Source organism: Entelurus aequoreus, linkage group LG27, assembly GCF_033978785.1.
Source record: "Entelurus aequoreus isolate RoL-2023_Sb linkage group LG27, RoL_Eaeq_v1.1, whole genome shotgun sequence".
Taxonomy (NCBI): domain Eukaryota; kingdom Metazoa; phylum Chordata; class Actinopteri; order Syngnathiformes; family Syngnathidae; genus Entelurus; species Entelurus aequoreus.
Window position 1 is genome coordinate 8,696,404 of NC_084757.1, and position 15,000 is coordinate 8,711,403.

The 15,000-nt window shown below is 37.7% G+C and overlaps 1 protein-coding gene across 1 annotated transcript in view; it reads left to right on the forward strand.

Annotated features, from left to right (window-relative positions):
- Positions 1–15,000, forward strand: part of LOC133644585 (disabled homolog 1-like) — a 201,379-nt gene that overhangs the window by 174,484 nt on the left and 11,895 nt on the right. The window contains 4 exon segments of the mRNA XM_062039195.1: positions 1,171–1,571; positions 2,917–3,112; positions 3,195–3,305; positions 3,308–3,342. Coding sequence (XP_061895179.1) covers positions 1,171–1,571; positions 2,917–3,112; positions 3,195–3,305; positions 3,308–3,342 — 743 coding nt within the window.

Below are 15,000 nucleotides of genomic sequence, written 5' to 3' on the forward strand. Positions count from 1 at the left end.
CTTTAAAAAAGTAGTTTTATACTTGTGAGTGTTGATGACACAGCTTTGCAACAGTTGATATTCTAGTTTCAAGCATGTTTTACTCAATATAGGTCATCAAATCTCAGCAACAAGCTGTAATATCTTACTGAGATCATTTAGGACCAAAACCCTTAAAACAAGTAAAACACTAACATAAAATCTGCTTAGTGAGAAGAATTATCTTATCAGACAGAAAATAAGCAAATATCACCCTTATTTGAGATATTTAATCTTACTTTGATTTCAGTTTTTGCAGTGTAAGAATTCCAACATAACAGTGATTAAAAAAAAACAAATTTACATTATCATCACATCCATTTATAAAAAAATAAAATAAAAACCTTATTGGCTTACACTTGGATCGCATCTCGTAACCTTGACAACACACCGTGTCCAATATTTTCCACAAAGATAAAATAGGTCATATTCATTTTCTTTTATTTTTGTAAAAAAAGTGTGTAATGTGTAAAAAATGTATCATTTCACAGTGGTAATAAAAATATATAAATATACGGTGCATAAACATGGTATGTGTCAGCTTTTTTTTTTGCAGGTGCAAAGAAGCTTAAAATACATATGCCGCTCCAAAGGGTTAACAATGATCAAAAAGCAGGTCATTTATGAAAGACAGCCGATAGGATGAGGAGCGAGTGGAAGTAAAAGGAACAGGATGTGATTAATAGAGAGGGATGGAATAGAAATGAAATGTTGATGAGAAGAGGAGGTGGCGTCGGCTGTGTGTTGAATATAAAACGCGTCATTAGCTGGCTGACTCAGACGCGGCTGATTTACCCACCGAAGAAGTGGCGGCGACCTCTGGCCCGGCTGGTACTTCCCTGAGTGAGACACGGCCGCACACTTGTCTCCGCCCCTCTCTCGGTGAGGCGGAATGTCACGGACAGAAGGCATGGTGAAGATGGCTTATAAATGTGAGCAATTTTAATGAGTGCGTTTAGATGAAACCACGCTGCCTCATTCTGGAGGTAATTATGCTAGCTCAGCGTGACCATGAAGAGATGCTACATTAGCTACAGGCAGAAGTAGGGCAGGTGATGCATGGCTTGTAAATGCACGTGTGTGTGTGTGCGGAAGAAAAGCTGCGGATGTTTTAATTGCACTTTACTTGCTCCTCCAAACACTGCTATCCAGGTTACGTGACAATGGGAGCGGTCCCCTCCGGACACTGGTCCCAGCAGGCCTTCGCCGCCCAGACGCCGCTGGCCTTCGGCGTGCAGTCCCCTCTAGGTCCGGTGGCGCAGGTGCTGCCCGGCGGACAGCCCCTCATCTGGGGCCAGGCCAACATCTTCCCCGCCACGCAGCAGCAGTGGGCGGCCATGGCGGCCGGAGCCTTCCCCCCAGCGGCCTACCTCCCCGCCCAACCTGTGGGCACCCTGCCGGCCGCCATGTTCCAGGCTCTCACCCCCGTCGCCGCCGTGACGCCGGCCGGCGAAACCCAGTCAGGTGCAGGCGCTACGGGTCCGGCCGCCTCCGCGTCGTCGAGTCCGCAGCACGGGGAGCAGGCGAAAAAGATGAGCAAGGAGATGTTCAAGGTGAGCACCGCCATCAAGGTGTACCGTTTACACTTTTTGGTTTCAATTTCAGTTTGAATTGAAACAAATCCAGATTTTGCATTTGACAATAATCTCATTAGGTTTGTTTATCTTATTACTAATTTCCTAATATATATATATATATGTGTGTGTGTGTGTATATATGGTATATATGTGTGTATATATATATATATATATATTAGGGCTGCAACAACTAATCGATTAAAATCGATTATAAAATAATTGGTGATTAATTTAGTCATCATTTCGTTGGATCTATGCTATGCGCATGCGCAGAGGCATTTTATTTTTTTGTAATTTTTATTTATTTCATTTTTTATTTTTTTATAAACCTTTATTTATAAACAACAACATGTACAAACAGCTGAGAAACAATAATCAATATAAGTATGGTGCCAGTATGCTGGTTTTTTTCAATAAAATACTGGAAAGGATAGAAATGTAGTTTGTCTCTTTTATCCGATTATTAATCGATTAATTGAAGTAATAATCGACAGATTAATCGATTATCAAATTAATTGTTAGTTGCAGCCCTAATATATATATGTGTATTATATATATATATATATATATATATATACACACATATATATATGTGTGTATTTGTATGTGTGTACATATGTATGTACTGTATGTATGTATGTATATATATATATATATATATATATAATATATATATATATCCATCCATCCATTTTCTACCGCTTATTCCCTTCGGGGTCGCGGAGGGCGCTGGAGCCTATCTCAGCTACAATCGGGCGGAAGGCGGGGTACAGCCTGGACAAGTCGCCACCTCATCGCAGGGCCAACACAGATAGACAGACAACATTCACACTCACATTCACACACTAGGGCCAATTTAGTGTTGCCAATCAACCTTGGAGGTGGGAGGAAGCCGGAGTACCCGGAGGGAACCCACACAGTCACGGGGAGAACAGGCAAACTCCACACAGAAAGATCCCGAGGCCGGGATTGAACTCACGACTACTCAGGACCTTCGTATTGTGAGGCAGACGCACACCACCGTGCTGCCCAACTATATATATATATATATATATATATATATATATATATATATATATATATATATATATATATATATATATAATATATATTATATATATATTATATATATATATATATATTATATATATATATATATATATTATATATATATATATATATATATATATATATATATATATATATATATAATATATATTATATATATATATATATTATTTATATATCGCCTAGCTTCACGTATTGTTTCCTGTTCCCCAGTCTTTTTGTCGACCTCATACGTCTGGCGTCTCCCTTTCAGGACTTTCAGTTGGCGAAGCCGCCAGCGATGCCGTCAAAGAAGGGCGAGCAGCCCGGCTTAACGGGTACCTCAGAGGCATTCAGCACTTACTTCAGCCGCGTCGGCACTGCCCAGGACACGGACGACTGCGACGACTTTGACATCTCGCAGATGAACCTGACGCCGGTCACTTCCACCACGCCGTCCACCAACTCGCGTGAGCGCTCACTCACTCACTCACTCACTCACTCAACCTTGTATCTCTAGCAACCCATGTGACTCCGCTTTCTCTCCCTCAGCCCCCACCCCTGCGCCCCGCCAGTGCTCGCCCTCCAAATCGTCCGCCTCGCACGTCAGCGACCCCCCCACGGACGCTACGGACCCCCCCACGGACGACTCGTTCGGGGAAGCCGAGGCAGCCCGAGCCGGAGCGGAGAGGAAGACGCTGTAAGTGTTTGTGTCGCCGTGAGACAACTTATACGTTGTGTGACTGCAGGTTGATACTTTACATCACCGCATATCATAGCAATCTCCATACAGTATGCAGCCAAAGTGGATGTAAGCAGTGGCAATTATGTAATTGTGTCGTTTATTTATTTTTACGAAACTCGTTAGCTACGTCCTCGGCCATGGCAGCAAAATGCACTACTCGGTTAGCAACCAGCAGAGGATGCTGCTAATTCAGTGGTGTCAAAGTCAAAGCCCACGAATGAATAATCTATGGGCCCCGGGATGATATTTGATTAGTATTAGAACTGGCCCGCACGCACCAATACTCCATCAGTGTTGGCGCTAGGAATTTTCAAAATGGGGTCAAGTCATAAAAATGGGGTCCCACTTTTTTGTAACTATTTTGAAAACAAATTATAAATGTTATCCTGTTACATCTCACATTCTATATTGTGTTTTGGAAAAAGGTTGTCATAAACGTTACTTAATTCATCAAAAAAAAATTATACAAAAGAAAACACATTTTTATGCATATGTAAATTTATTCATTTATAAACATTCATTCACTTACTTCTTTCTTTCATGGATCTAAACTTTACCGCTGCCGGTATTTCTTTATATATTTTTGTTGTAATATTTTTAGAATGTGTTTGTTCTATTTTTGGCCAAAGTAAGACAAAGAAAACAATCTGAAGTTGTCTTTATTTTTTAGTTTTAATGCCATGATTTTAATAGTCCGGCCCGCGTGTGCACAGATTTTCCTCCATGCGGCCCCTGAGCTAAAATTAGTTGGACACCCCTGTGCTAATTTGTCTCATCTCGAATATAATAAAATATAACATAATAAATTACAACCAAGCCTGTTGCAGCCTTCCATACAAGTTATTTGGGCACTACTCCTCAACGAGGACATTAATACACTAAATTGTGTCAAATTTATGTAGAATATTACATACAGTTTATTTTATACTATTATTATTATTACATTAAATTGCGTCAAATTTATGTAATAAATTACATATTATTTACTATTTTATATTATGTTATTATTATTACATTCAATTGTATTAAATGTATGCAAAATATTACATACAATTTACTATTTTATATCATTATTTTTATGATTATTAATAATTATTATTATTAATAAAAAAGAAGAATAAAACATTTTGATATAATTATTATTATGACATTATTATTATTGTGTTATTTGATACAAAAACATAATTTTGAGTTTTTTTCCTTTAAAATTAATTTTAAAAATGTCAATGAAAACAAAACACTAGCAAAATTTGGGCATAAATTATTTGCAATGGACAGCAGTAGTATATTGTATTAAAAAATACATCTATTTTATTTTATTACAAGAGGTTAGTCAATTAACGACAAAGAATTTTAGCTGCGATTGATAAAGGAAATGTTTAAATCTTCATCAATCGTTTTCCTATTATGAGCCAAAATGGACAATCTGGTGTTACTTTATACAAAAACGTAATTTTGAGAGTTGTTCTCCTTTAAAATTAATTTAAAAAATGTCTATTGTTTTTTCAATGAAAACAAAACACTAGCAAAATTTGGGCATCAATTATTTGCGATGGACGGCAATAGTATATTGTATTACAAAATACATCTATTTTATTTTATTACAAGAGGTTAGTCAATTAACAACAAATTATTTTAGCTGCGATTAATAAAGGAAATGTTTATATTTTACCCAAATGTTTTCCCATTATGCGCCAAAATTGACAATCTGGTAAATGTGTCCAGCTCGAATTAATGTGTATATATATATATTTTTAAATTAATAAACAAAAAAAATAAAAAACAAATGCAAAATATTACATACAATTTAATATTTTATATCATTATTTTTATGATTATTAATAATAATCATTATTAATTAAAAAAAGAAAAATTTTTAGTATAATTATTATTATGACGTTATTATTATTGTGTTATTTGATACAAAAACATAATTTTGAGAGTTTTTTTCATTTAAAATACATTTTTAAAATGTCAATGAAAACAAAACACTAGCAAAATTTGGTCATCGTTTATTTGCAATGGAAGGCAATATGTATATTGTTTTAAAAAAATACATCTATTTTATTTTATTACAAGAGGTTAGCCAATTAACGACAAATAATTTTAGCTGTGATTGATAAAGGAAATGTTTCAATTTTCATAAATGTTTTTCCTATTATGCGCCAAAATGGACAATCTGGTGTTATTTTATACAAAAACGTAATTTTGAGAGTTGTTCTCCTTTAAAATTAATTTAAAAAATGTCTATTGTTTTTTCAATGAAAACAAAACACTAGCAAAATTTGGGCATCAATTATTTGCGATGGACGGCAATAGTATATTGTATTACAAAATACATCTATTTTATTTTATTACAAGAGGTTAGTCAATTAACAACAAATTATTTTAGCTGCGATTAATAAAGGAAATGTTTATATTTTACTCAAATGTTTTCCCATTATGCGCCAAAATTGACAATCTGGTAAATGTGTCCAGCTCGAATTAATGTGTATATATATATATTTTTTAATTAATAAACAAAAAATACAAAAAACAAATGCAAAATATTAAATACAATTTAATATTTTATATAATTATTTTTGTGATTATTAATAATAATCATTATTAATAAAAAAAACAAAAAAAACATTTTAGTATAATTATTATTATGACGTTATTATTTTTGTGTTATTTGATACAAAAACATAATTTTGAGAGTTTTTTTCATTTAAAATACATTTTTAAAATGTCAATGAAAACAAAACACTAGCAAAATTTGGTCATAATTTATTTGCAATGGAAGGCAATAGTATATTGTTTTAAAAAAATACATCTATTTTATTTTATTACAAGAGGTTAGCCAATTAACGACAACTAATTTTAGCTGCGATTGATAAAGGAAATGTTTCAATTTTCATAAATGTTTTTCCTATTATGCGCCAAAATGGACAATCTGGTGTTGTTTTATACAAAAACGTAATTTTGAGAGTTGTTCTCCTTTAAAATTAATTTTAAAAATGTCTATTGTTTTTTCAATGAATACAAAATAGTAGCAAAATTTGGGCATTAATTATTTGCGATGGATGGCAATAGTATATTGTATTACAAAATACATCTATTTTATTGTATTACAAGAGGTTAGTCAATTAAGATCAAATTATTTTAGCTGCGATTAATAAAGGAAATGTTTATATTTTACCCAAATGTTTTCCCATTATGCGCCAAAATTGACAATCTGGTAAATGTGTCCAGCTCGAATTAATGTGTATATATATATATTTTTTAAATTAATAAACAAAAAATATAAAAAACAAATGCAAAATATTACATACAATTTACTATTTTATATCATTATTTTTATAATTATTAATAATAATCTTTATTAATAAAAAATAAGAAAACATTTTAGTATAATAATAATAATAATAATGGATTAGATTTATATAGCGCTTTTCTAGACACTCAAAGCGCTTCACAGAGAAGTGAGAACCCATCATTCATTTTTACAACTCATTCATTCATCATTCATTCTCCGGTGTGAGCGGCACCGGGGGCAAGGGTGAAGTGTCCTGCCCAAGGACACAACGGCAGCGATTTTTTTGGATGGTAAGAGGCGGGGAGCGAACCTGCAACCCTCAGGTTTCTGGCAAGGCCGCTCTACCCACTACGCCATGCCGCGTATAGTTATTATTATGACATTATTATTATTGTGTTATTTGATACAAAAACATAATTTTGAGAGTTTTTTTCATTTAAAATACATTTTTAAAATGTCAATGAAAACAAAACACTAGCAAAAAATGTCTATTGTTTTTTCAATGAAAACAAAACAGTAGCAAAATTTGGGCATCAATTATTTGCGATGGACGGCATTAGTATATTGTATTACAAAATACATCTATTTTATTTTATTACAAGAGGTTAGTCAATTAACAACAAATTATTTTAGCTGCAATTAATAAAGGAAATGTTTATATTTTGATAAAAATATTCCCATTATGCACCAAAATTGACAATCTGGTAAATATGTCCAGCTCGATTTAATGTATATTTTTATATTTTTTATATTAATAAACAAAAAAAAACAAAAAAAATTAAAACTCATATTTATTTTCCAAAGCAGTGTAAAATTACTGACCTTCTATGGCTTTTTCTAGCACCTTCCTGACTCTCCCACCCTCCGCCACTCTCCAGGGCGTGAAACATTGTCTTTTTTTATTTTTTAGGCCATTTTGAGGAGAAAATAAAAGGTGAGGGGGAGACTTTTACAGGGCTGCAAATGTCACCTTTACACAACTACACAAAAAGTGTACAGCAGCGGTGCGATGAAAAGGTCGCAAAAGAAAGACAAGTGATGATGGAGAGAAGGCCGAGAGGGGGGCAAAAAATAACAGCTTCTACTTTTTGAGGCGTAAAAAGCACCCGGTCGATGGAGGAAAGTCGTGCGTGTGACGCTCGGTAACTTCCTTTTCACAGATCCATCTGGATTCTTAGTACAGCGAGTTCAAGTATTTTCCAATTAGATGTTGATGATGTCACAAAAACAAATCTGTTAGCTTATCACAGACAAAATTTCACGTTTAATTTGTAAAATTCCAGTTTATTACTGCAAAAATTATAAACATTAATCACAGAAAATTGCCGTACAAAATGTTTAATAACATTTATTTTTTTTATTGTATAGATTTAAAATAGATTTAAAATTCTTAATTATAACTGTATTTATAATATAAATCGACTTATACAGCAATACTTCCTTTTATTAATTAAAATATTTGTATTATTTTTGTCATATTTCTTCACTGATTGGCTGGTTGAAATCACTTGTTGACATTTGCACTTACCAAATATGGTTCCTTGCCCAATAAGGGTTGTTTGTACGCTAATTTCTCCATCATTTCTCATCAAATTATGTCGCAATATTTTTATTTTCCAATTGGGGTGTCCCAATACAACTTTTTCACTATACTGATATACACAGACCGATTCGATACCAGCACAAATCATACTAACTTTTATTACTTGTATTACTTTGTTGGTTTGAATTTGACAAAACTCTTGATCAGGTAAAATGACTAAGACAGAAAACCATGACAATCACTAATCTATATATTATTTATTATTAACAATCTGGCATGGACTTCAATCAATCATCAATCAAAGTTTACTTATATAGCCCTTAATCACCAGTGTCTCAAAGGGCTGCACAAGCCACTACGACATCCTCGGCTTCTCCTGTCTTTAAGTTGAAGTGGAGTGGTAATTAGTTTTTGGGTACACTTAATGGTCACAATAATTCATGAAGTTTGCTCATGACGCAGTAAGTTAAATGATACGGACATGTTTGTTACTGGATACTTTCTAATACATATAAGTAATATGCAACTATAATTATTTAATACGTGTTTATATATATATACATATATGTATATGACTCACTTTTAAGACTTTTATGGATGAACCTATTTTGGGTCTCCAGGACCTATAACATTCACCACATTTGGTTGATCCCCAAGGGTTAAAGAAATTATATACTGTGAGAATTCCTTTTTAAGATTTTATTTCTTTTTGAAACCGCTTAGTGGCAAAGACCAAGCGATCTCATGGGTCATTTATCATAAGTTTTCCACCCTTCTCCTCCGACTATTACCTTTAACAACTGATTTCCTCTTGACTTCCTTGTCACACGTCTTCTTGTTAACAACTTGCAGTCTGACTTGTAGATGTTTTCTCTTTCACTTCTTAATCCTTCACAATCTTCTTCTTCCTCCTCTTCCATGGCCTCGCTCGTGCTTTTAGGTTTGTGGTTCTGGGTCGCCCTGCCCCAGTGAGCCTACAGGGCCCGGCCCAGAACAGGCCAGTCCGGAGGCTGGGAGCTAGATAGCAGCAGGGCAGGGTAGGTATAACCCCGCCCTCTCCTCCCCGTCACCTGATATCATCCATCTCCGTCTTATTTTTGCTCCAATGGTGACATTTGTGCTTGTAAGGCATGTGTTATGCTTTATTTTTGCCGTGTACCATGATCTCGCTTGTGTGAGTTTCAGGGCAAATCCATAACGCATGATCATGTAACCGTAGTGCACTGTATGTATATGTTGTGTAAACCTAATTTTCCGACACCTTAAAAGTTGTGCAGGACAATGAGTTGGCAGCCTTCGGCTTTTAGCTCATAGAATCTAACTGCACAAGCTAAGGATTCACAGAACTTTGTTGTCATAGCAGCACACATGAGATTGCACGACACTTAGTACTGAGGTCCCAGTTTTAGCCCAATGAGTACCACACAAACAGTATGGTGGTGGTTGGTGGAGATCTGTATCTATTGCTGCAGAGCTCCATCAAAGTTCAGCAATCTAACAGATTCCGGAACGAGTCTGTTCCTCAGTCAGGCCAAAGAGAGGGTGTGCAGGTTGGGTTGGATACTTGGTGGTGTCTCTCTGCATCTGCTGATGAAGATGCCACACAGAGTGCTGTCCACCACACATTTGTAGAAGATCCTAAGGATGGAGCTCGCGAGTCTAGCTTTCCTGAGGAAGTAGGGGTGTTCCTTCTTGAGTAAACAGAAAGTGGTGTGGCTCCACGTGAGGTCCCTGGACAGTTGAACGCCAAGATATCTGAAGATTGGGTTTGTAGTCACTGGTTCAATCTCAGAGGGGGACTGCCCTTATTGTTTCAGCCTTTTGGTGACAGAGGCAAGGAAAATCCCATTCGAAGGAAAACGTTTTAAAACTAAGACTGTGACTTTGTTTCCCAGTTCCAAGTCGGTGCGACGGTTTGAAAGCCAGCTTTTACCAACTGAACCCCACACGAGAAAGGTATTGAACAAACCTCAAACAGAACCAAGACTTCACACTCCCGTCGCAAGTCCTTGGCAGTACCTCAGAGAAAAATGCTGAGTTGACTTTAACCCCCCTAATTACTTGTTGGTGCCCTTGATACAGAACGGTGACTAATTCCACCTAAGCAAGCAATAAACCTTAAACAGAACCAATACTTTAAACTCCTATACCAAGTCCTCGGCAGTCCAACTGAACCCTACACGAGCAAGGTATTGAACAAACCTCAAACAGGACCAAGACTTCACACTCCCATCCCAAGTCCTCGGTAGTCCCTCAGGGGAAAATGCTGAGTTGACTTTAAGCCCCCTAATTCCTTGTTGGCGCCCTTGATACAGAACAGTGACTAATTCCACCTAACCAAACAATAAACCCGAAACAAAACCAAGACTTCACACTCCTGTACCAAGTCTTCAGCAGTCCAACTGAACCCACACGAGCAAGGTATTGAACAAACCTCAAACAGAACCAAGACTTCACACTCCCGTCCCAAGTCCTCGGCAGTCCCTCAGGGGAAAATGCTGAGTTGACTTTAACCCCCCTAATTCCTTGTTGGTGCCCTTGATACAGAACGGTGACTGATTCCACCTAGGTCAGCAATGAACCTTAAGCAGAACCAATACTTTAAACTACCGTACCAAGTCTTCGACAGTCCACACAAACCCCACACGAGCAAGGCATTGAACAAACCTCAAACAGAACCAAGACTTCACACTCCCGTCCCAAGTCCTCTGTAGTCCCTCAGGGGAAAATGCTGAGTTGACTTTAACCCCCAATTCCTTGTTGGTACCCTTGATACAGAACGGTGACTAATTCCACCTAAGTAACAACGGAAGCAAGGAATAAACCCTCAACAGAACCAAGACTTCACACTCCCGCACCAAGCCCTCTGCAGTCCCTTAGGGAAAAAGGCTGGGTTGACTTAAACCTCCAATCCTTTGCCCTTTATACTGAACAGTGACTGCCACACATGGATTGAGGCAAATAAATAACTCTCTTTGGAAAAATATCCACCCTTCTGTCAAACTTCTCTGGCATGCTCCATTTAAAAACCATCTCAGGTAGCACTTTTGTCAACAGAGACAAGGAAATAAGCAGCCAGCTTTTGCAGGTAGCATAAACAGTACCTTTTGCATTGTTCTTTAGGCGCCGCCACAACCACATAAAGTTGACAAACTCCCCCTAAAGAGAACCCTGCCCTCATCCGGTGTCCTCACCCGCATGCTGCCAGACGGTGGCTTCTTAATGACAGCTGCTGGCACTAACTCAGTAGGAAAAGGTGACAAAGGTTTTGTTTTCATCGGCTAATTCCAGGCTGCTAAGAATAATGACCACCCCTGCCTAATTGGCATTAATTAAAAACCCAAGAAGCCTCCTACCTAGCGACCTACTCCCCCGACTCCAGAAGAGGGGATGGCAACTCGTCCTCTTGTCTTCAGAGAGTCTGGAAGCTGAAGGGCAGCAGGTGGAGTTTGGAAGGGGGGGGAGACTAAGTGGAGAATCTGGCGGGCAAGATGGAGTGTTTTGGCCAGAGGCTGTAAGTTGTTCCTCTGTTGGAGGCGGGTAGCTTTGGTAGCGCTCCAATGATGTTCCTCCCATATGGTGTTTACTTGCTCCATCACGTCGACGTTAGACACCTACACACACACACACCTGCTTATTATGCCCATTTATCCCTACGACAAGCACACCTCTGATTGATACTGCGACCAACTGTGCTCGTATCGCAGCCAAAATGTGTGTGTGTGTGTGTCTCACTGCAGTCATGAGAGAGGGGGTTATTTCAAGGGGGTCTTCCAGAGTGAGAGTCTCTCGAGCCTCGCCAGTGAAAAGACCTGACACTGCGATGGTTCACTGAACAATCTCATTTCGCTGCTCTTGTCCAGGCAATGGTGCCAATGACTCCCACCAACTAAACCCCTCCCCTACCACACACACACACACACACACACACACACACACACACACTGATTATTTATTAGAAACACTGTCTTAAGATCTATCCATCTAACGTGTTGGAAATGCAACTGCACGCAAAATTTACTATATAATACAGTAGACTACAGTACTGACAAGAAAACAAGATAACTGAACAGCACATTCAGTTTTAGATGTTAAAACGTTTCAATTTATTAACACGTTTTAACACACAAAAGTACCAAAAATTGGTAACATTGAGTGCCGGGATCGATTTTCAGGGACCAAAAATTGGTACTGTATCGATTCAAATGTGAAATGTACCCAGCCCCAAGCATGAGAAATTTCCCAAGTTCCAGAACTCTGATTCATTGACCTGGTACGGGCCAAAGTTCGGACCCTTCCATCTGTGTGTGATCAGCTCATAAAACTGTATTGCACTTTTAGCAAAGACATTTCTCAAACCTAGTCGCAGCCCGACGTCTTCAAAAATCAAATCAGTGCTAGTATCGGTTCTATCGGGTCATATTGCAGCTGTGGGCTGTTATGCTTCACTCCCTGTTGTGGAAACTGTCCAACAAATAATGCCATGAAACTAAAAGAAGACAGTGGTCCAGTGGTTAGTGTTGCGTCCTCGCATTTGATTGATTGATTGAAACTTGTATTAGTAGATTGCACAGTACTGTACATATTCCGTACAATTGATCACTAAATGGTAACACCCGAATACGTTTTTCAACTTGTTTAAGTCGGGGTCCACATTAATCAATCCATGGCAGGGTTTTGCAGGGTTGCAGGGTTCTGGGTTTGCATGTACGGTCCGTAGAAACCTCTCAAGAGTCTTTGATATTTACAAAAATGGTGTTTATAGTTTCTGAATTGTTGGTCTTCCGTCCAACTGTGGGAGAGGCTCCAGAACAGGATGAATAAGTAGCTACTGGTGAAGTGCTTAGAAAGAAAACCAAACGAGCGTAATTGTCGATCTTGAGGCGGAGCTGAAGTAGCCCCAGTTGGCTGCCGAGATGATGCAGAGTGACACAGCGGGGTGACTCTGCAGGCCGCAATGTCCGCTAGCTGTCACGTCTCTCCCAGCTTCTGGCTGGGTGGCTGGCAGCGGCGTTCTGCTGACTGTCACAGTCGCCAGGGCCTCAGCCCCGCCGGCGTTCCTTCGTCCCGGACGGAACCGGGCGGAAGAAACCGGGCAGCGCGTTTTGAGGCGGTCCTGTTTCGACCTCGTTTTTCTACGGACGATCATTTTTCTCTGCTGTTTAGTGAAGGTGATGCAGTGTCATGGCGGTCGTTGCCACTAGAGAGAACATTCAATTCCAGGATGGAACCTCGTTTCTATAGTCAGAAGTTGTGCAAACTACTAATAACGTAACTTTGGAGGTAGAACTAAGTTGGTATAGCAGTTGGTTGGTCAGTCCTTAAGTTGGGTAAGCTTTGATTGGTCTCCGTTTGGTTTGTTTCTTCTGAAACCAGATGACAAAAAAAAGAAATATTCAGAGGAAGACAAAAATCAAAAGACGTTTGTCAACAAATCGGGTTAAAATTTACAATTGTGTTTTACCTAAAATGTGTCAAATTGTGTGGCGATACGGCTAAATACCCTAAACTTACAGTCGGGGTTTGTAGCGCACATTGAGCGGTTGGTCCAACTTAAGGGGGTTGATCCACGAGTAGAAGATATCCTCAATTTTGCAATTCCAATTTGAATTGAAGGAAATAGAATTGAAATTCCAAATAATAGATGTTGGTGGATTTCAGAATGAACGGCTCCAAACACTTTTCAACCGAAACTGACTTTTGGCACAAACTGTTCTAAAAGTCTGTCTCTGTGTCATGTTGGCATGCTAACTGTTAACATGATGGCGTGTTAGCCAATTTTCTAGGTAGAAAACTGAAAGTCAAGGATTACTACTATTACTTGGTGTTATCTTGCTAGCATGCTAACTGTTCAGTGTTAGCGATTTAGCCATTTTTTTAGGTCTAAAACTAAAAGTCATGGATAAATTGTTACTTGGCGCTGTCTTTTTAGCATTTCAGTCAAATTTGTAGGTGAAAAAGTAAAATTCATGGGTATTATTATTTGGCACTATCTTGCTAGCATACTAACTGTTAAGTGTTAGTATTTTAGCCAATTTTGTGTGGTTAAAACTAAAAGTCATTTATATCATTACTTGCCTCTACCATGCAGCTATGTTAGCATTTTAGCCAATTTTAGAGGCATAAAACTTAAAGTTATATTGTTATCTTTGTAGCATGCTAATTGTTAAATGTTAGCCTCTTAGCCATTTTCTTTAGGTCTAAAACTAAAAGTCATGGGTATTGTTAACTGGCACTGTCTTTCAAGCAAGGTAAATATTAAGTGTTAGCATTTTAGCCTATTTTGAAGGTATAAAACAAAGTCATGGATATTGTTACTTGGCACAATATTTCTAGCATACTAAATAGCATTTCAGCCATATTTGTTTAAGTATAAAACTTAAAGTCATTGATATTGTTACTTGGCACCACGTCTTGATAGCAAGCTGACTCTTAGGGTGTTAGCATTTGGCGCTATCTTGCCAGCATACTACCGTTTAGCATGTTAGCCTATTTTGCAGGTATCAAACGAAAAGTTATAGATATTGTTACCTGATGCTATCAAGTTGGCATGCTAACTATTAACATTATAGCAATTTAGCCAATTTAAAAAAAATTATAGGGTAGATTATAGCAAAGTTGCTTATATCTTGATAACATGCTGCCTGATACGTTTAAGCATTTTAGCCAATGTTATGTGGTTAAAACTAAAAATCTTGTATATCATTACTTGGCGCTATCATGCAGGCATGTTAGCATTTTAGCCAATTTCGGAGGTGTTGAACTAAAAGTC